Source organism: Xiphophorus maculatus, chromosome 6 (assembly GCF_002775205.1).
Source record: "Xiphophorus maculatus strain JP 163 A chromosome 6, X_maculatus-5.0-male, whole genome shotgun sequence".
Classification (NCBI taxonomy): domain Eukaryota; kingdom Metazoa; phylum Chordata; class Actinopteri; order Cyprinodontiformes; family Poeciliidae; genus Xiphophorus; species Xiphophorus maculatus.
The window spans coordinates 29,906,392-29,927,426 of NC_036448.1; the positions used below are offsets into that span (position 1 = coordinate 29,906,392).

At 45.1% G+C, this 21,035-nt stretch overlaps 2 protein-coding genes across 2 annotated transcripts; both read right to left on the reverse strand.

Moving 5' to 3' along the window:
• Positions 1-5,195: 5,195 nt before the first annotated feature.
• On the reverse strand, positions 5,196-11,239 carry adhfe1 (alcohol dehydrogenase, iron containing 1). The gene is made up of 14 exons (XM_023335672.1): positions 11,123-11,239; positions 10,559-10,596; positions 10,426-10,469; positions 10,303-10,356; positions 9,822-9,976; positions 8,528-8,724; positions 8,382-8,459; positions 8,211-8,316; positions 7,986-8,138; positions 7,723-7,821; positions 7,576-7,654; positions 7,407-7,503; positions 7,177-7,334; positions 5,196-5,627 (listed from the first exon to the last, which is right to left on the reverse strand). The coding sequence occupies exons 1-14, from the start codon at positions 11,173-11,175 to the stop codon at positions 5,544-5,546; spliced, it is 1,395 nt and encodes a 464-aa protein (XP_023191440.1). The 5' UTR covers positions 11,176-11,239; the 3' UTR covers positions 5,196-5,543.
• A 1,216-nt stretch (positions 11,240-12,455) lies between these two features.
• On the reverse strand, positions 12,456-17,799 carry LOC102227404 (E3 ubiquitin-protein ligase TRIM63-like). The gene is made up of 9 exons (XM_023335673.1): positions 17,607-17,799; positions 17,241-17,413; positions 16,801-16,972; positions 15,093-15,188; positions 14,787-15,020; positions 14,679-14,701; positions 14,429-14,553; positions 14,166-14,359; positions 12,456-14,068 (listed from the first exon to the last, which is right to left on the reverse strand). Exons 1-9 carry the CDS (start codon positions 17,724-17,726, stop codon positions 13,991-13,993), a joined length of 1,215 nt encoding a protein of 404 aa, XP_023191441.1. The 5' UTR covers positions 17,727-17,799; the 3' UTR covers positions 12,456-13,990.
• Between the last annotated feature and the right edge of the window lie 3,236 nt (positions 17,800-21,035).

Consider the following 21,035-nt stretch of genomic DNA (forward strand, 5'->3'; position numbering starts at 1 on the left):
GCTAAGAATGACACTTCGTGCTTAGAAGTGTCATCAGATCTGCTGTCAGAGTGTATGACACTCTGACAGCTGATCTGACAGAACACTGGCTACAAAATGGCGTCTTCAAAACAGATCGAGGACAAAACCCGCATCTTGTCAAACAGGTAGAAATTACTGGGTCCTTGTATGACAATGTGCTCTTAGCGAACTCTTAGCGAAGAGAATATTGACAGCGAGTGAACTTTATTTACCCCCGCCCCCGCGCCACCTCTTTTTATTGTTTTTACATGCCATCTAAAAGATGTGCGTTTCCTTTTGAATGTTGGTTTCCCAGCAACTTATTATTTATCATAAACTATCCCGATGTTTTGTTGTTTCACTTGTTGCTGTTCTGTGTAAATGCCGTATTTTTCCGTGAAAACGGGTAATAAAGCCTCTACGTTACTCCAAAGCTTTGCGTCTTGCGTTGCTATGACGTCACAACGACTAGTCAACTCGACATCGACTCGACTTTTATCATGTTGACGTTGACTAGAAAATATCTTAAATCGTTCAATCTGCTGAGTCAGCAGAGCTTCCTGCCGCGCATCGGGCGGAGGAGAAGCAGGTGGTTTCGTTGAATTCAGCTGTAACCAAACGGGATCCGTTCATAACAAGTTCGGCTTGTGATGTTCCAAAAGCTCCATGTAGTCAGTGTGATCATTTGACTCCTATAGTAACTATCCAGAGATCATCAGCATCAGCCGGTGTTTAGAAAAAAAAAGTCAGACCCGACTTTGTGCAACAAACTTTTCCCCGCTGCTCACGAAGAATCTCCATAATAGACTTAGTAAAAGCAGGATAAGGGGAGAGTGTGTGTGTGTGTGTGTGTGGGGGGGGGGGGGGGTCAATATTTGCCGTGAAAATAGCTAATAAAGCCTCCAAGTAGTTGTGAAGGGTTTTTGCGCTTACGTCACTATGACGTCACCGCGACTAGTCGACATCGACTCGACTATTATCATGATGTAGTCGACCTTAAAAAATATGTAGTCGTTCAACCCCTAGCGCTGCACGGACTTTACCGCCATAAACTTTGCCGCCCTTGGACAGCGGAGCGAGGTACATGTTTAGAACAGCATTAGTTTGTGAAGTTAGCGTTTTTTTATGTAATGTATTCATGTTTTGTGTCAACCAAAGGCACTCAAGCAAATGTATTTTCTTTTCTTTTAGTTTTCACGGTGTATTTGGAGCACGGTGTATTTGGAGCACGGTGTATTTCAGTGCTATTCAGCAAACTTGGCTGTGAAAGAAGCAAATACAAATCTACTACACCCGTCGAAGCTCTCTGTGTTTTCTTGGGTCTGAGGGACTGCTACAAAGCTCATTTCTACCTCTCGTCATCTATGTGCTTTTTATCATTTTTCATATTTTCGTTGCACCATCTCATATTTTAGTTGGATGCTTTTGTCGCTAGAGCTGTAAAATATGACGTCCTTCATTAAAGCCGACTTCGTCCATCAGGAAAAATAACTCCTGACGTTATGAAGAGGTGATGAACATGTTTACAGCTTCATAATTCATCTTGCATTTCTAACATTTTCTCTTACTTTCCTCACAGTTAGTTTGTAACTGTTCTTTATGCTTTTTCTGCTCAATTTATCATATCAAACCTTTTTGTTACCAGTGTGCCTTGTCCAACTATTTAGTATAAAGGCTAAATAAAAACACACATTGCCTTAATTCTGCCTTTTAGCTCAAAACATCACAGTAAAGAAGAACTACATCTATTTCATAACCTTTGTCTTCAAAAGCCATAAATGTGGATTTTGTTTCATTACAAAATATTCACTTTGGTTTATTTGTCAAAGAAAAAGAATTTGGAATTTCACTCAATGTTCAATTATTGTAACAAAATATTTGCATAAATGTTGTTATGCAAAATGTTCCTTCTCTGCTCTCAAAAATGAACTTTCCTTTTACAAAAGATGTCTAAGATGCAGAAAATAAACGCAATAAAACTGTATGAGTTAAAGGAAGAGTTCCAGTTAGGAGTCCCCTAACACGTCCACTTATTTTATTTTTCACTCATTTTAGTCATTTGTTGGAGCCTCGGTTTGATTTAACAGGTGTTGCACTAGCACCGCCACACCAGCAGGGGGCACATGTTGTTCGGGATCGAGAACTTTATTAGAGTAATTAGAGTTTCGCGTGTAGGTGGGCGATCGAAAAACAGTTAGTGGTTTGTTACCGCACTGAGAAATAAATGTGCAGCTTCCCAAGGAACCTTCGACTGTCTGTTGCTCGCCGCACCACAAAGCCAGTTCACCCGGAAGTCCCCAACCGCTTCAGCCTCGGAGCGGAAGGAGCTCCGCTGCGTTTCCGCGGGAAAAGTTAGCACAGGAGATGGGATGTTTTTTCTGTTATGTTTGTTATTGACTTGCTGATGTGAGCATGTTATCGTTATTTTTGTGTATTCAATAAAATAATTATTTTGAAAATCACATGCCGTGATGAATTGTGAGAAATACACTTCGCCAAAGTCCGCCTGGATGCAGCAGCAGGAAGGGCGGAGACATGGCAGACTAGTTCCTTATTTGGAAATGGGACTAAATCATTCAAATTATTGATTATTAATTCTGGCATTATTGACACTGTACAAGTCAACTTTTCTAATAAAACACCATACTTTTTCATTTTCATAAGGAGGTGGAGCTAATTAAATGACCTAAACAAAACCTGACAGTAAAGTGGTTCCAGGTTCTCCCGATGGCCGACCTGTTGAAACTTTGGCAAATCTGAAATCGTTTGGGTCGTTCCTGGACAGGCAGCTCAGCTTTGCTGAAAACACTGGCTGGATTTTTAAGAACTGTTCTCAGAGACTCCATCTTTTAGAAGATCCAGTGATCTTTGGGTTAGCCAACTAGAGCTTGTGTACAAGACAATGTTGTGTTTTAACTTTTCACCTCCTCGGCTGGTTTGGTCACATGAGCTGCAGAATAACAGACAGGTAAAGAAAATATCAGGTAAATGGTGGTGAAACCAAAATCAACTCTGTCTCAACTGTTTGCTGAAAGAACATGAAAGATGGAAGGAATATTTCAGCAGAGAGCCTCCGTCCTCTTTATTCATCACTTTGACCCTGTGAGCTCAGGAAGGAGTTACTGTTTTCCTCTGGTACTTGAGAACATCCATTAGAAGTTATTTATTGACGGTGCAATAATTATTCTTAACCAAACTAAATCATAACATCTCCCTGTAGCATGCTAAGTGTTTTACTCAAACAAATAGTTGATATTGCGATTCTATGAATGTGTTTTATTTTTATCAGTTTAGAGTCAAAGGAAAATTTTCACCATGATAGTTTAAATAGTTTCATATTATTTTTTCCTGTATATAAGACTCTACCAAGTAAAAATCTATCAGAATGACATAAAGCACCATGAAAGCAAAATGTGAATTTTTACTTGTATCTGTTTAACAACCAGATTCGTTATTTTTCTGTGAATCTAATTCATTTGTTTGTTATTAACTTTTGCTCAATTAAGTTTCTTATGCAAACATTGTAAATGTTTTTTATTATAGAGGCAGTAGTAGACCCAAAAAGATGCGACTAAAGAACAGATTTAGAAGTAAACAGAAAGCTACAGAATCTGTTAAAAACTGAGCTGCGTTGCAGTAAATAAAAGAGAATATTTCAAAAACATGCCAACAGTGAAAATCCTTTCTCTGAATAATATACACGTTTCTTTGCTTCAGTCCAGCTGATTTCAATTGATGACTGATTATTAACAGGCGTTTGTTGAGCTGCAATCAGTTGAATCAGGACATTAAAGCAGGGAAACCTGTAAAACATGGAGGACAGCGTTGGGAAACACTGGTCTAAACCAAGACGGCAGGAAGTCACAACATGTCCACCAAGCCCTTTCAAAATAAGGAGCTGCAGTATGGAACTTTAATAAAAATATTTATTTCTATATTAGTGTAACACGGGGGAAGAACCCGGATCGCACAGAGGACCTAAAGCCAACAGGTAGACCTCTCAAATAATATCTAGTGGCCTGGATACTTTTCTACTAAAAGTACCCAGGCTGCTTAAAATGATGAAACGGAAATAGATTATAACTTTTTTTTTTTTTTTTACAGTAAGCGGGTTAGCACGCCCCACGCTTGGAGGCCTTAGTCCTCGACGCGGACGTCGCGGGTTCGACTCCCGGTCCCGACGGCCTTTGCCGCATGTCCTCCCCCTCCCCTCGCCCTCCTTCCTGTCTGCCTGCTGTAGAAAAAATATGAGCCACTAGCGCCGCAAAAACTCTTCGGAGAGAAAAAAGACTTTATTATTCTTTTTTAAAGCCCAGGAAGCCAGAACAACACCAGAGGCAATCTGAGACTTAAACAACTGCAGACCAAATTAGTAGCAACGCAAAATAATGGCACAAAATAACGTCAAATAAACAAAAGAAAAGCAAATCTCACATTACATCAACCCAGTCCAAATCAGCTAACTCATAAAAAAAAGGTATTAAGTGTAGTTCTGGTTCTGTAGCGCTTGTGCTCCAGAACCAGCTCCAGAACACGAGCCGTTAATGAGACCAACTAACCGAGAGCATCTAGACTACAGAACAACTGGTAGCATAATTAGCAACAGCAGCAATCTGTAATACCCAAAATGACAATAAAGTGTCTGCCGACAATAAAAAAGCCATAAAAGGTCAAATGAAAATCTGGTACCTTAATCAGCCACACAAACGGTACATTCAGACTCTGCAGTGCATCTTAAAAAGGAACGTTAGAAAAACTAGGAGCAACAATATCAAAGCAACATTGACATTAAACAGAACATCAAACTTCAATGTATCCTACAGCAGCACAAACATCCATGATCCAGAACCACGGAACCAGCGTTCATCCGGCAGATCCAACTGCACACAGCAACGGACCTGATACTCACAGCTTGGCGGGTACATCCGGGTACATCCGGCGCCTCCATTCAAAATGAGCCCAATGCTGTGAACCGGAAGTGAAGGTGGGGAAACGGGGCATAGATGTATTCAAGGGCCCGAAACGGGTGGGAATTTACACTGTTTTCAACTAATACACCATCCGGTTACCTCCGCTACAACTCATTACCTTGTGACAGTTTAATCTGCTGCTAGCTACCAACACACTACCAACAGGTGTGTGTCGGCAGTGTGTCCAGGTGGGATTAAACTCAGATTAAAGAACCTGACAGGAAGCAGATTCAGACGATTTTATTCTGATCAAAAAGTTAAAATCACAAAACCAGCTGGTTCTGATCCAACCCGGTCCAATACATGATTCCTTCAGAACTTCAGGTTCTGTTTTTGATGAATAAATCACTGAAGATTTAAAACCTGATTCAAGAGACCTGTCCTGATCCGACCCGGTTCTGATCCAATAAATCATCACTTGATTCCTTCAGAACTTCAGGTTCTGGATCTGTTTTCCATGAAGCTTTAAATCACAATTCATTGGAGACCGGTTCTGACCCGGTTCTGACCCGGCCAAATGCTGATTAATTAACAGCAGAGTGACGGTGGAGCCCCCTGGTGGCTGCAGGCGGCTCAATACAGCTTCATGGAGGTCTCAAACAGGCGGCTCAGGTCCTCCTCGGTGTGCGCCCGTGGCGACAGTTTGGTCACGCGCTCCTGCAACAGGAACAGGAAGTGATGTAAATCAATCAATCAATCAAATTTTATTTGTATAGCAGATTTCAGCATCAAGGCATTTCAAAGTGCTTTTTGTACTATTTATTTCTTTATCTTTGTATATTATGTATATACACATAACCTGCATCTTAACTCGAGTCGAGCAAATCTCACTCTGTAATCTGTTGATGACAATGACAATAAATCTTATCTTATCAAACACAGAAACACAAAGCAACATAGAATCAATAATCAAAACACAGCATTAAGTCAAGTTCCATCAATAAATTTGTAATTGATTACATTTCAAATACAATCCTAACCAGGTGGGTTTTTAGTCTAGATTTAAAAGAAGTCAGTGTTTCAGCTGTTTTACAGTTTTCTGGAAGTTTGTTCCAGATTTGTGGTGCATAGATGCTGAAAGCTGCTTCTCCTCGTTTGGTTCTGGTTCTGGGGATGCAGAGCAGAACCAGAACCAGAACCTGAGAGGTCTGGAAGGTTGATACAACAACAGCAGATCTTTAATGTATTGTGGTGCTAAGCCGTTCAGTGATTTATAAACTAACAACAGTATTTTAAAGTCTATTCTTTGAGCTACAGGGAGGCAGTGGAGGGACTTTAAAACTGGTGTTATGTGCTCTATCTTCCTGGTTTTAGTCAGAACGCCAGCAGCAGCATTCTGGATCAGCTGCAGCTGTTTGATTGATTTGTTGGACAGACCTGTGAAGACGCTGTTGCAATAATCAATACGACTGAAGATGAAGGCATGGATGAGTTTCTCTAGATCTGGCTGAGACATTAGTCCTTTAATCCTGGAAATGTTCTTCAGGTGATAGAAGGCCGACTTTGTAACTGTCTTTATGTGGCTCTGGAGGTTCAGGTCAGAGTCCATCACTACTCCCAGGTTTCGGGCTGATCGCTGGTTTTTAGTTATAACTGAAGCTGTGCATTGACTCTAGATCTATAACTCTAGATCTATGACTCTAGATCTATACCTCTAGATCTATGACTCTATATCTATAACTCTATATCTATAACTCTAGATCTGTAACTCTAGATTTATAACTGTAGATCTACAACTCTATATCTATAACTCTAGATCTATAACTCTAGATCTATGACTCTAGATCTATACCTCTAGATCTATGACTCTATATCTATAACTCTATATCTATAACTCTAGATCTATAACTCTAGATCTGTAACTCTAGATTTATAACTGTAGATCTACAACTCTATATCTATAACTCTAGATCTATGACTCTAGATCTATGACTCTAGATCTATAGCTCTAGATCTATAGCTCTAGATCGTTCCTCTTTAGGTCCAAAAATAATAACTTCAGTTTTGTTTCTGTTCAGCTGGAGAAAGTTTTGGCACATCCACACATTTATCTGTTCTAAGCATCTGTTCAGTGATTGGATGGGGTCAAAGGTCACCTGGTGACATCGTAATGTAGAGCTGTGTGTCATCTGCATAGTTATGGTAGCTAATATTATTTCCTGTAAAGGCGCCACAAAGCACCTGGAGCTGCAGGTGAGCAGCTCACCTGAGGCAGCGTTCCTTTCACCAGAGCCGGAATGTCGTCCTTATGGTATCCGACGGCGCCGAGTCCGTCCTCCACCTGAAGGTCAAACAGGAAGCGGCGTAGCGTGTCGGCCAGAACGGCGCCGGCGTCCGCACGCTTCACCTGCCGCACGTCTGCACCTGAACGCACCGCAGAGTTTTTAACCTCTGCCCCGTTACTGTGAGTGTGACCCTGAGCCCCCCCCTCCCTACCCAGGATCTCAGCGGCCTCCAGGTGGCGCTCTGGGCACATGGGTGCAGTGAAGCTGAAGACGGCCGGCGCCGTCAGAACGACGGAGAGTCCATGAGGCTGCAGAGACACGGAGCCGTTGAAGCGGCAGGCCGGCGGGAGACCAGGAATAATTTACACTCCGTATCTCACCACCAGGGGGTGCTCCACGCTGTAGCCCCTGGCTGTGTGAGTCTTCACATTCCCAGCGATGGGGTAGGACATCCCGTGGCTGCCGAGACAAAAACACAGGCAGGTTGAATCCGGCGGCGGCGTTCAGGGCGGCGGTGTTCAGCTCACCACAGATGGACTCCGGCGTTCCCGAAGCCGATCCCAGCGAACACGCTGGCCAGGTGCATGCTGGAGCGAGCCTCCAAGTCCTCCGAGTCCCGCACCGCCCTGAGCAGAAACCAGAGCTACACTAGCTGTATGCAGAACGGCGGGGAAACTTCCTCTGGACTTTGAGGTTAAAAGGTCAAATTTCAACAGAAACGTTTCCATTCCAACATGAAGAGTTTTAGTGAAGCTTCAGGAAAACTTCAGGAAGGTTCCGGTCCGTTTACCGCTTCATGTACTTGGAGACCACACTGAGGGCATGGCGGGACCAGACGTCACTGATGGGGTTGCTGCCCTGGTAGGCGGGCCGGTTGATGGGGTTGGTGGGGCAGGGCGCCCTCTGGCTGTAGGGCAGGGCGGTGTAGGATTCCAGAGCATGGCTGTTGGAGAGACGTAATCCGTCAGAACCCGGTAACTCCGGTAAGACCCGCTCTAACCAGAACCCTCCTCACCACAGCACGTCGAAGCCGCTGTTGGCGGCGACTCGTTCGGGCATACTCAGAGTGTGCAGCGGGTCCACGATGCCCAGCGTGGGTCGGAGCGCTCTGCTAGCGATACCTGGACAGAAACAGCCAATCACGGCTCAGAGACAGCCAATCACCCGAGGTTCTGACAGCTCTCACCTGTTTTGGCCTTCAGAGGCTCGTAGTCGAAGATGGCGACCCCGGTGGTCTCGCTGCCGGTGCCTGCGGTCGTTGGAACTGGAGAGGAAAAGCAGAGCGGTGAGCCGACCATCGGAACCTCCCGACCCGGAGGCGGCGAGGCTGACCTGCGATGAGCGGCTTCAGGGTTCTGGTCACCGGCCTGCCTTTCCCTATCGGAGCGTTGACGAAATCCAGGAAGTCGGCGTCAGGATGGCAGGAGTACAGGTTGGCGGCTTTACAGGTGTCGATGACGGAGCCGCCGCCCACCGCCACGAACACGTCGAACGAGTCCTTCTTCGCAAACGAGATTGCTTCTTTAAAACTGAAAGAAGAAGCTCCACCTGTTAGCTCCTGTTAGCAGCCGTTAGCTCCTGTTAGCAGCTGGCAGTTTCTGTTAGCAACTGGTAGCTCCTGTTAGCACCTGTTAGCAGCTGGCAGCTCCTGTTAGCAGCTGTTAGCTCCTGTTAGCAGCTGGTAGCTCCTGTTAGCAGCTGGCAGCTCCTGTTAGCAGCTGGTAGCTCCTGTTAGCAGCTGTTAGCTCCTGTTAGCAGCTGTTAGCTCCTGTTAGCAGCTGGCAGTTTCTGTTAGCAACTGGTAGCTCCTGTTAGCACCCGTTAGCAGCTGGCAGCTCCTGTTAGCAGCTGTTAGCTCCTGTTAGCAGCTGGTAGCTCCTGTTAGCAGCTGGCAGCTCCTGTTAGCAGCTGTTAGCTCCTGTTAGCAGCTGTTAGCTCCTGTTAGCAGCTGGTAGCTCCTGTTAGCAGCTGGTAGCCCCTGTTAGCAGCTGGCAGCTCCTGTTAGCAGCTGGTAGCTCCTGTTAGCAGCTGGTAGCTCCTGTTAGCAGCTGTTAGCAGGTCCTGTTAGCAGTTCCTGTTAGCAGCTGGTAGCCCCTGTTAGCAGCTGGTAGCTCCTGTTAGCAGCTGTTAGCAGGTCCTGTTAGCAGCTCCTGTTAGCAGCTGGTAGTTCCTGTTAGCAGCTGGTAGCTCCTGTTAGCAGCTGGTAGCTCCTGTTAGCAGCTGTTAGCAGCTCCTGTTAGCAGCTGGCAGCTCCTGTTAGCAGCTGGCAGCTCCTGTTAGCAGCTGGTAGCTCCTGTTAGCAGCTGGCAGCTCCTGTTAGCAGCTGGTAGCTCCTGTTAGCAGCTGTTAGCTCCTGTTAGCAGCTGGTAGCTCCTGTTAGCTGCTGGCAGCTCCTGTTAGCATCTGGTAGCTCCTGTTAGCAGCTGGTAGCTCCTGTTAGCAGCTGTTAGCAGCTCCTGTTAGCAGCTGGTAGCTCCTGTTAGCAGCTGGCAGCTCCTGTTAGCATCTGGTAGCTCCTGTTAGCAGCTGTTAGCAGCTCCTGTTAGCAGCTGGCAGCTCCTGTTAGCAGCTGTTAGCTCCTGTTAGCAGCTGTTAGCTCCTGGCGCGGTTCTGTTGGCCGTCTCACCTGGAGTCGCTGGGCTCCACCCGGACATCGTCGAACACCTGGAAACGGACTCGGTTCCTCACCAGGGACTCCAGGACGGCCTGCACGGGCGGCAGGCGGGTCAGGGTCCGGTCCGTCATCAGGCACACGTTCTGGGCTCCCAGGTTCTGAAGGTCCTGCAAACGGACCCGGCATGTGAAACCTGGAGGCGGATCCCAGGTGAGACCGGAGCCTGGGGGGTAAACCCAGTATTAACCTGGTTCTGGTTCTGACCGGACTTCCTTAGTGAAGGAAACCAAAAATCTGCAGCTTCATTTAGATTCTTTATTTTACATTTAGTTTGTTTTTATTTGATGTTTTTAAATCTAAACTAAAAAATTTAATGTTTTTTAATGAACAGATCTGCTCCCGTTAGCTGCAGCGCCTCCTGGTTCTGGTTCTGGTTCTGGTCTGTCCCGTCCTCGCTCGCTGTGATGATGATGATGAAGAAGGAGGTGGTTACCATGCCGACCTCAGCGCTGACCCCGGCGCCGTAGCGGATGTTGGAGCTGGCCATCTGAGGAGACCAAGGGACAGATCAGAACCCGATCCGTTCAGAACCCGGCCCGGTTCCAGTCCAGGTTACCTCGAAGGCGTAGTCCGTCTTCCTGTCGCCGGCCGCTGCCGCTCCTACGCACACACACCGATCAGAACCGGGAGGTTCTGCTGGACCGGGCCCAGCTGGGTCTGGTCAACATGCGGACCAATGGGAAGCTTACCTTGATGGAAGGTGTGGGAGTGGGCGGGGCATCTGCACCTGTCAACACGGAGCATGCTCAGTAGAGTCAAGAGGAACCCCGACACCGGGTCGGGTCCAGAACCGGAACCAAACCTGGATGAGTTCTGGACCCGGTCCAGTAACTGACAGAACTCCAGATCATGTCGCTTCAAACATTCAAGATTTTATTATTTCCGATCATAAAACAGGAAGTCACTAAATTAAAATCCTCAGAAGGAATCTGCCTGCCGAACCGGGCCCCTGCCGAACCGGGCCCCAGCTGTATCTGCTTCACCTTGTCTGACCTTGGTCGAACCTAGACTGGTCCGGTCCGGTCCAGTTCGGACTCTGACCTGTTGGACCTTTGATCAGTGACGTAGCAACAGGACGTAGAACCCATTAAACATTGTTTCTTTGAGCCGAACCACAGCAGAACCAGAACCTATCTGGACCTAACCGAGCCACCGAGTAAAACCCAACATTCATTCGAACCGCTCCGAACTGTGACCTTTTAAATCAGAGATCGACCAAACCGGGCTGGGAACCGGAACCGGTTCGGACTTACGCAGTGCGCTCCAGCTGTCTGAGAAGGTGAACGATCCGGTCCCGACCCGCCATGTTATCCGAACCTCCAGCTGCTCCGACCCAGAATGGGCCGCCGCCTTTCAAAATAAGAGTCCGACTGTCACAATAAGAGCACCGGAAATGAGCATGGGGGCGGACTCAGACCTCGGAACCATTTGTGACCCGGACTGAACCCGGATAGGCAGACTGAAGAACCCGAGGTCAGGATTTGAACCCACAACCTGCTGAGTCACATTCAACCTGCAGGCTGTTGCTGATTTATGTTTTATTTTGAAGAGACCCAGCAGATGCACTTCCTGTTTAAGAAACACTTTCAAATTAAAAACCACTGAGCTGCTTTCTGAAAGGTCAGAGGTCAGGTCGCATGTTCCTCAGTGGAGCTGCAACATCGACCGGCAACCAGAGCAACGAGTCGCTTCAGGACTTGGACCTGATCGGGTCATTACCATGGAAACAGGATTCAGCCACATCAGCCTGATAAACCCGGACCTGGAGAGACCTGGACCTGGAGAGACCTGGACCTGGGGAGACCAGGTCCTTTGAGTCTCTAAGGTTCAGGGGCCTCATGCATAAAACACTGCGCAGTTTTCACACTAAAACTTTGTGAACATTCGGATGTATAAAGCCGTACGAGGCGCCGCTCACCTTTCCTTTATAAAACCCAATTTGCTGAAACAGAGCAGCTGCTCCGCCTCCATAAATACATCTTAAAGTAAATTAGTATAAATACCTGGAAGTCTGCCGCCACAGGAAGCAGTAACCATGGCAACGTCCTTGTTCGAAGCAGTATAAGTATTTATAATAATAATAATAATAATGTATTTTATGTAAAATGTGCTTTCAGGGCAAAAGGTCACCTCAGAAAAATAAAAATACATTTTAAAGAAAAAAAATCCAAATAAAATAAAGTGATCGTGCAAATGCCTGTTGCAGCAGCAGAGTGTTCTGACAATCTGTGCTACCTCGTCAGATTTTCCTACAGTAGCACGAATAGATAGCTAAGTCTATCTGTCTGTGCTACCCGTCCAAAGCTGCTACCGTCATGTTTACAGTCAGAAAACTATAGCAGGTTGTTGATGTTAAATATATCGGATAACAATATTTGAGTGACTGAAGTGGAAGCTTAGCAGTTATGGTTAGCTTAGCATCGGAACAATTTCTATCCATGACGAAACCACAAGAAGATCACTTCCTTCATCTGAATATCTACCTGTTTAAAATGAAAAGCTGTAGATGTTTGCACTAATCCTTTACTAGAATATCCTACCTGTTCAAATATTTTAAATACAGAGGTTAGTAAGAATAAAACCGTATCAGACAGAGGAAACAGGTTTTATTGGAATTAAAGACAAATACAGATCAGTGTGACTCTTTTTTTGTGCATTAATCTGCTGTATGACAGACTTTATTAAATGCAGCCACAATGTGTCACTGAACTGAGCAGGTCACTGAAATGATAGGATATGATTCATATACACTAATATTACACAGCTAAAATCCCACATAGTATCACTAACATCTATTCAGCAAAGTTTAGTAATAAAGAGCGTTATTAAACTAAAATATTTTTAATTATAAGGACAAAATAGCTAAAAACCCAACATATTTTGTCCTGATTAACCGCCAAATAATGATATGTTTACAGGAACGACATTTCAGACAGCAAACTAAAACCATTTATAGATAAATTTACAAGCTGCTGTCATGTAAAGTAAAACCATGAAGTAATTCAGCAGCTTAATGAAAGCCGGGAATAAAATAAATGAAATAAAGCTAACCGTAATCTGCGATGAAATAAAACACATGAAACGAAACTTCCACAGGTAGGACGGATTTATAAGAAATCTGCTGAGTCAGCAGATTGTGACGTAGCATCGATGTGAGCATGACCACAAGGTAGGACGGATTTACAGGTAGCACAGATAAACAGAACGCCGGTTCTTAAAGACACAGAGACTCAGAGAGTCTTTGACTGGGAATGTGGACGTTTATTCTAAATCCAGGAATCATCAGCAAACGTTACATTTACAGAGTCGAGATGATTTCTGTCCATAAGGCGCATTCACAAAGGATGACTGCAGCTGGACCGGTACCGGTTCCTTCTTTTAAGTTCTGCTCAGAGTCCAGGATGAATTAATCTAAACGCTAATAAACCATCAGATCAATATGATCTCTGATCAATGGCTCCCTGTGAATCCTTCCACTGGCGATCTTCTCCATCAGAGCCAGAACTCCTCAGTTACGTTGTGGCTCAGCACACAGGTGAGATCGTCTTCACACCTTGATCACCTCAAATAATCCAACCTGTTTGGAGTTAATCTGCTGATCAACTCTGTTTTCTTTTTCAGTCAGAAGGAAATGACCCATAGATGCATTTAGACGATGCGTTACATCTTTATGAGACAAACTTTAAAAGTATTCAAGTGAAGTTTTCACGTCTTTTTATTTTTTATATTTTGTGTGTGTTAGCTTATTGTCTGAGGATAAATGTGGTTCAGGTTCTTCATTTAAACAATCAAATATTAAAATCATGACAATCATCTGGTTTGATGCTTCTTGGTCTAAATAACTGGATGTCGTCAGATTTCAGTGGATTTAGTGAGTTTTGACTCTTTGTAGTTTATTATTGTCCACAGAAACAATAATAAATTATTGCTACTGTGTGGCTGCAGCACATTTTCACACCAGAGTAAATGTGAGCGTATATTTGACCCAAAGTTAATTTTTATACATTCTGACTTGTGTGTAAAATACGGCGCCACACATTTATTGTGCGCACGCTTTATGCATGAAGCCCCAGGATCTCCAGGATCTCCAGGATCTCCAGGTCCTCCAGGACCCAGATCTCTTACTTCTGGTTGAGCCAGCTGAAAGAGAAGACGTGTTTGGGTCCGTCTTTGTCCTCCAACTCGCTCTGGTGATCGGACTAAAGAGGAAGGGGTTAAACTGGTTACCATGGAGACGAACAGGTGAGCAGTTTCACTTGAAAACCTCAGTAAAATCACATGGTAACCTGTTCATACCTGAGGGGCGGAGCTAGTCGTGGGGAGAGGGGTAGGGGGCGGGGGCTGCGGGGCTGACGATGAGGGGGCGGGGTTCTTAGTGTGAAGGGGCGGGGCTTGGGGAGGAGCCAGTGAAGGCTGCTGATTGGCTGCTGCGGGTGCGACGTGCGGCTGTCCTCTAGCTTCCACCTCATCTTCGCTTTCATCATCATCAACTGGAAGGACACAGACCATCAAACAGGGATCATTCTGCTCTGTGACTGGTCAGTCAGGCGGATGTTTACGTTTGATGAATTCAACGTCCGCCAGTGCCTTCCTCTGGGGGTCAAAGTTTACGGTGAAGTGGTCCATATTCTCATAACCAGGCTGGACATTGTCCAGGTGGGATGTGTCCGTGGACTGCAGCAGCCTGAGGGGACAAAGAAACGCCAAATAAACTAACAGGAAACTACCAGGAAATAAATGGGAAACTAGTGGGAAGCTAACAGGAAACTCGTGGGAGACACTGGTACAGCAACAAGACCAGGAACTCACTTTTGCAGCAGAGGCTTGGCCGACTGTGTAGGAAGACCAGACAGAAATGTCAGAATATCTGAGCTGACTCTGCTCTCATTCTCTGATCAATGCTGCATTCAGGGTCACCTGGAGGAAAACAGCCATCTCAGGCTCGTCCATGGTCTGGATGGCGGTCTCCAGCAGTTTGGCGGTCTCCTCCAGGTGCTCGCTGTACTTCCTGTTCAGACTGCGGATGTAGTCCAGCTTCTCCTCCTGCTCGCAGCTGATGCTGACTGTCATCTCGCCTTTCTTCTCCTCCAGCAGCGCAAACAGGCGGTCAAATGTCTCGCAAACCCTGGACTTCTGCCGCCGGCCGTTCTCCTGCAGACACGCGTCCTCCAGGTGAGACGGAGCCGGCCGAGGACCCGTCTCACCTGGAGGACGTCCACTCACGTCCACAGCTCTGCAGGTTTCATCCAGCTGGCTGACGATGGCCTGGATCCGCTCGTTGTTCCCAACCAGCAAGGAGACGCAGTCAGTGAGTTCAGCCTGCAGACAGGCGGCAACACACACCTTAACACACACCCCAACACACCTCAACACACCTTAACACACCCCAACACACCTTAACACACCCCAACACACCTCAACACACCTTAACACACCCCAACACACCTTAACACACCCCAACACACCTTAACACACCCCAACACACCTCAACACACACATCAACACACCTTAACACACCTCAACACACCTTAACACACACCCCAACACACCTCAACACACCTTAACACACCCCAACATACCTTAACACACCCCAACACACCTTAACCACCACAACACACCCCAACACACCTCAACACACCTTAACACACCCCAACACACCTTAACACACCCCAACACACCTCAACACACCTTAACACACCCCAACATACCTTAACACACCCCAACACACCTTAACACACCCCAACACACCTTACACACCTTAACACACCCAACCACACCTCAACACACACATCACACACCTTAACAACACCTCAGACACACTTACACACCACACCTCAACACACCTCAAACACACTTTACACAACCTACAAACACCTTAACACACACCTCAACACACCTTAACACACCTTAAACACCCTCAACACACACATCACAACACCTTAACACACCTTAACACACCTTAACACACACCTCAACACACCTCACACACCTTAACACACCTTACACACACTTAACACAACACCTCAAAACCTTAAACACATACCTTAACAACACACCTCACACACCTCAACACACTTAAAACACACCTTAACACACCTACACACACATCAACACACCTCAACACACCTAACACACCTTAACACACCTTAACACCACCCCTCAACAACACTATAACATACCTTACCACACACCTCAACACACCTCAACACACCTTAACACACCCCAACACACCCCAACACACCTTAACACACCCCAACACACCTCAACACACACCTCAACACACCTTAACACACCTCAACACACACCTTAACACACCTTAACACACCTTAACACACACCTCAACGCACCTTAACACACCTTAACACACACCTCAACACACCTCAACACACCCCAACACACCTCAACACACACCTCAACACACCTTAACACACCTCAACACACACCTTAACACACCTTAACACACCTTAACACACACCTCAACACACCTCAACACACCTTAACACACCTTAACACACCTTAACACACACCTCAACACACCTCAACACACCTTAACACACCTTAACACACACCTCAACACACCTTAACATACCTTACCACACACCTCAACACACCTTAACATACCTTAACACACCTTAACACACCTTAACACACACCTCAACACACCTTAACATACCTTACCACACACCTCAACACACCTCAACACACCTCAACACACCTTAACACACCTTAACACACACCTCAACACACCTTAACATACCTTACCACACACCTCAACACACCTTAACACACCTTAACACACCTTAACACACCTCAACACACCTTAACACACCTTAACACACCCCAACACACCTCAACACACCTCAACACATCTTAACACACCTTAACACACACCCCAACACACCCCAACACACCTTAACACACCCTGCGGTACCTTCTGACTGGCGAAGACGTGGCTCAGCGGCGCCACCTGGCAGTCTCTGTGTTGTCCGAACACTTTGCAGAGTGAACAGGTGGGGGCGCTGCAGGTGATGCAGTAAATGTTGATCTTCTCGTCAGGATGCTCCTCACACATCGGCTCCTGCTTCTTCTCTGGTTCTGGTTTACTGATGAACACAAACAGAACCACAGAGACAAAACGCATCAGAACCAGGAATGTGGGTCGGTTCCAGTCCAGAACCGGAACCAGACGATCCTCCCAGCTCTCCAGAGGTTTCAGTAATATGTCATGGCCAACGCTGAGGTCCGACAGAACCAGAACCAGCACCGTACAGTCTGTATTTATCTGGATGTCATTGAACTCTTTGACTAGGCCAGCCTCAGTGCTGTGGAAACCATGGGAACGGGGCTGGGACTGTCCCCAGGAGTCGCTACCTGGTGCTGCCCTGCTTGTACATGTCGATGATGTTCTCCACCAGCAGGTTCCTCTGCAGCCCGTAGACGCCGTGCCGGTCCAGAACCACCTCGTGTCTACAGGACGGGCAGCGGAACCGTCCGCCTGACGTCACCGTGGCGCCGGTCCTGCTGGACAGGTAGGGATTGGATGCCTGGAGAGGACAGCAGACCAATCAGACGCTAACATGGTGTCCAGATCCTCTCTGGACTTTGGCTGGTACCAGTTTTGTTCTGTTTGGCTAAGGCTTCTAGCATGCAGCCAGAAACCCAATGGGTTCTGGTTCTAGACATGAAGGAGCATTCAGAGTCCAGAGAGGAGGACATGATGGAGGGACGAAGTCTTACCTGGAACACGTCGTTGGCGCATTTCCTGCACAGGTTGTGCTGACATGGCAGGATGACCACCGGCTTGGAGAACATCTCCAGACAGATGGGACAAACCAGCTGCTTCTCCAGACCGTCCATGACGGGGACGAGTCCCAGAGACGAGTCCCAGAGAGAGGACGAGTCCCAGAGACAAGTTCCAGAGAGAGGACGAGTCCCAGAGAGAGGACGAGTTCCAGAGAGGACGAGTCCCAGAGAGAGGACGTGTCCCAGAGAGAGGACGAGTCCCAGAGACGAGTCCCAGAGAGAGGACGAGTCCCAGAGAGAGGACGAGTCCCAGAGAGAGGACGAGTTCCAGAGAGAGGACGAGTCCCAGAGACGAGTTCCAGAGAGGACGAGTCCCAGAGAGAGGACGTGTTCCAGAGAGGACGAGTCCCAGAGAGAGGACGAGTCATGCAGACAGTGAAACCTTCGGCAGACTCGGAGCGGTCAGCTGCTCTCTGAGTCTCAGGCTGTTTTTAGACTCAGGGACGTCAGCCGTTGCCGTGCCGACATAGCCTTATATGTCAAAGGTCAACAGGGGACATGAGACAGATGAGGAGGGGGAGGTTAAAGGAATAGTACACAGGAATTTATCCAGCTGCAGCGCCCCCTGGTGGTCAGACTGAAGCATGAGGAACCAGAACCATTTATTTCATTTTAATGTGAAAGATCAACACAATTGGAAAATGGAAAAAAAATGATTCATGATTCAAAATATTTTTACAAATAAAAAACTGAAAAGTGCGGTGTGCAAAATATTCAGCCCCCTTTTCTGAGGTCAACCAGTTCTCCCCCCCCTCCCCCACCCCCGAGCTGGTAACCGAATAAAATGTTTTGATTTGTAGTTGCAATATGACCAAATATGGAAAAGTTGTGAATACTTTTGAAATGTAAATTATCTGACCAGCAGGAGGCGCTGCAGCAGCACAATCCTTAAGTTAGTCTCAGCAGCAAAGCAAAAAGCAGCCGGGTTCAATAAAACCACAGAAGAAGACGGGAGACTGTTATGTAACGGTACCAGGGTTCCGGACCGGTCAGCAGCAGATGAAGCTGAAAAATGTAAATATAAATGAGACGCAGTCTGTTACTCCGAGTCTCCATGCGCCACCTACTGGTGAAACACCATTAGTACACCCATCGTCATTAACCCCATAAACATTTAAAGAAATGCGTGCTCCTTTTTTTCTATTGTGAGGAGCGCCCCCCCGTGGGCATCACAGTTAGAATCAGTCACGTTTTCATATCTGATCAGTGAAGAAGATTAAAACCCAGAAAGAAGGAAACGGTGTTGCGACCCGCAGCAGCAGGAGACGCTGATGACCGCGGTGAGCTTTTTTTTTTATTTATTAAGCAGTATACAGAGACTCGTTGAGGTATAAGAACATTGCAACATACAGGAGGTAGAAAAAGGAAAACAAGGAGCTCAGACTAAAGACAAGCACAGAAACAGGAAGAACAATAGAGCAACTAAAGCTGATTGGCTCCTTCATTTAACAATCATTTAATGATCCTGATGTATAAATCTTTACTCGGTCTAACCCCAGCATATTTATTCACTCTCCTACATAGAACTGTCGGTTCTCTTCGCTCCAATAACTTTATTGTTCTGCATGTTCCACGTTTGGAACTGAAACAGTGAAGCAGGCATTCAGTGTTTTACCCCACAGCCTGGAATCAGCTGCAGTCTGAACTTAAGATGTCGGAAATGATTTGACTGGACTTATTTCGATCAGTTCTTAAAGATAGGCAACAAGATTCTATGAAACAGTGTCATTGTTTTTAAATTGTTTTTATTGTTTTATACTTGTGCATATGTATTAATTGGTTTTATCTGGTAACCAGGTTGCTATGTACTGCAAGGTTTTGCTCAGGTCCCTCTTGAAAATGAGATCTAGATCTGAACGGGGTTTACCTGGTTAAATAAAGGAAATACAAAAAACTAAATACTGGCAGTTACTTTTTTATGAAACAGATTTCAAATGTTTCAATGAGGTGCAATACAGTTTAAATTGGTTAAGGAAAAACATCCAAACAAGTTGTAGAACCTCTGAATTTAGAGCAGGATTTATGATGTTTAACAAGCAACAAGACAATATTGACCATGTCAAGGCCACCAACAGTATAATATGTGGGAGATGGTTATTAACTGGGTAAAAACTGTGAGAGATTTTGAAGTGAGATTCTTTAACCTTTGGTGAAATCGGCCATTTTACAACAAATTCTTTATAATAGACAGATTGGTTGTTATCAAGATATTATGAGATCTAGATCCCAACGTATCTAGATCTTATTAATTATTATAATTAATCATTATAATAATTTAATAATTATTAATTTAATAATTATTATAATTATTAATTTAATACTTATTAAATTATGTAATAATTGTAATCATTAAATAATTTAGATTTGAAGGCCGTCACAAGCAGAACATTATTGTTTCTATCAGTCTCACTATATTCTCCAGTTTTCATTTTGGGTAAAGATGAAATAACATTTGAATATCTGAAGGTGTTTTGGATGAGATGGATCAGAGCTACAGGAATAGATTTACATACTTTTACATATTCATTACAAGAACAGCTCAGATCAAATTTATTGGTAAAATCTCTATAATTGAACAAAACACCATTAAGTTCTATCCATACTATCCAATAAGTCAGTTACAAATAAAATACCTTTTCATACCAGTCAGTTTTAAAAATAGATTTTCTATTTATTAATATTGATCTGTTATTCCACACTATGGATCCATGTGGGGTAAAATTGTGGGTAAATATCATTTTCCTAAAATGTTTGTGAAAATTAGACAGTGCAATATTAATCCTGGTTAATTCAAAATCACATTTAAACAAGAAATCCAAGCCACCGAGTTTATTAAATATAGATTTAGGGATATGAAACCACATTGAGTTGGAATGAGACAAATAGTTTTTCAGCCAATTTATTCTAAATGAACCAATCAGAGCCTCAAAATCCAAGGCTCTAATTCCTCCTTTATCATAATCTTTAATAAGATGAGATCGTCTTAAATAGTGAGTTTTGTTCCTCCAGATAAATTGAAAGATTATTGAATTAGCTTTCTTAATATTCTTGTCAGAGATAAAAGCAGAATGGCATGGATAAATTAACTTGGACACTCCTTCAGCTTTGGACAGAAGAGTTGGTCCAGAACCAGTCAGATCTCTAGTTAACCAAAGACTCAAGAATCTCTTCATGCCATCCAAGCAACTTCCAATGTTTTCCTCCTCTCTTCTAATAGTATTTTTTGAAATCAGTATTCCCAGATATTTAACTTCAGATTTAACTGTAATGGAGGCAGCAGCCCCTCAGAGCTGGACTGGATCGGCAGAAGTTCACATTTATCAATATTGAGACGAACCAGATTAAAATAGATTTTAGAGCAAT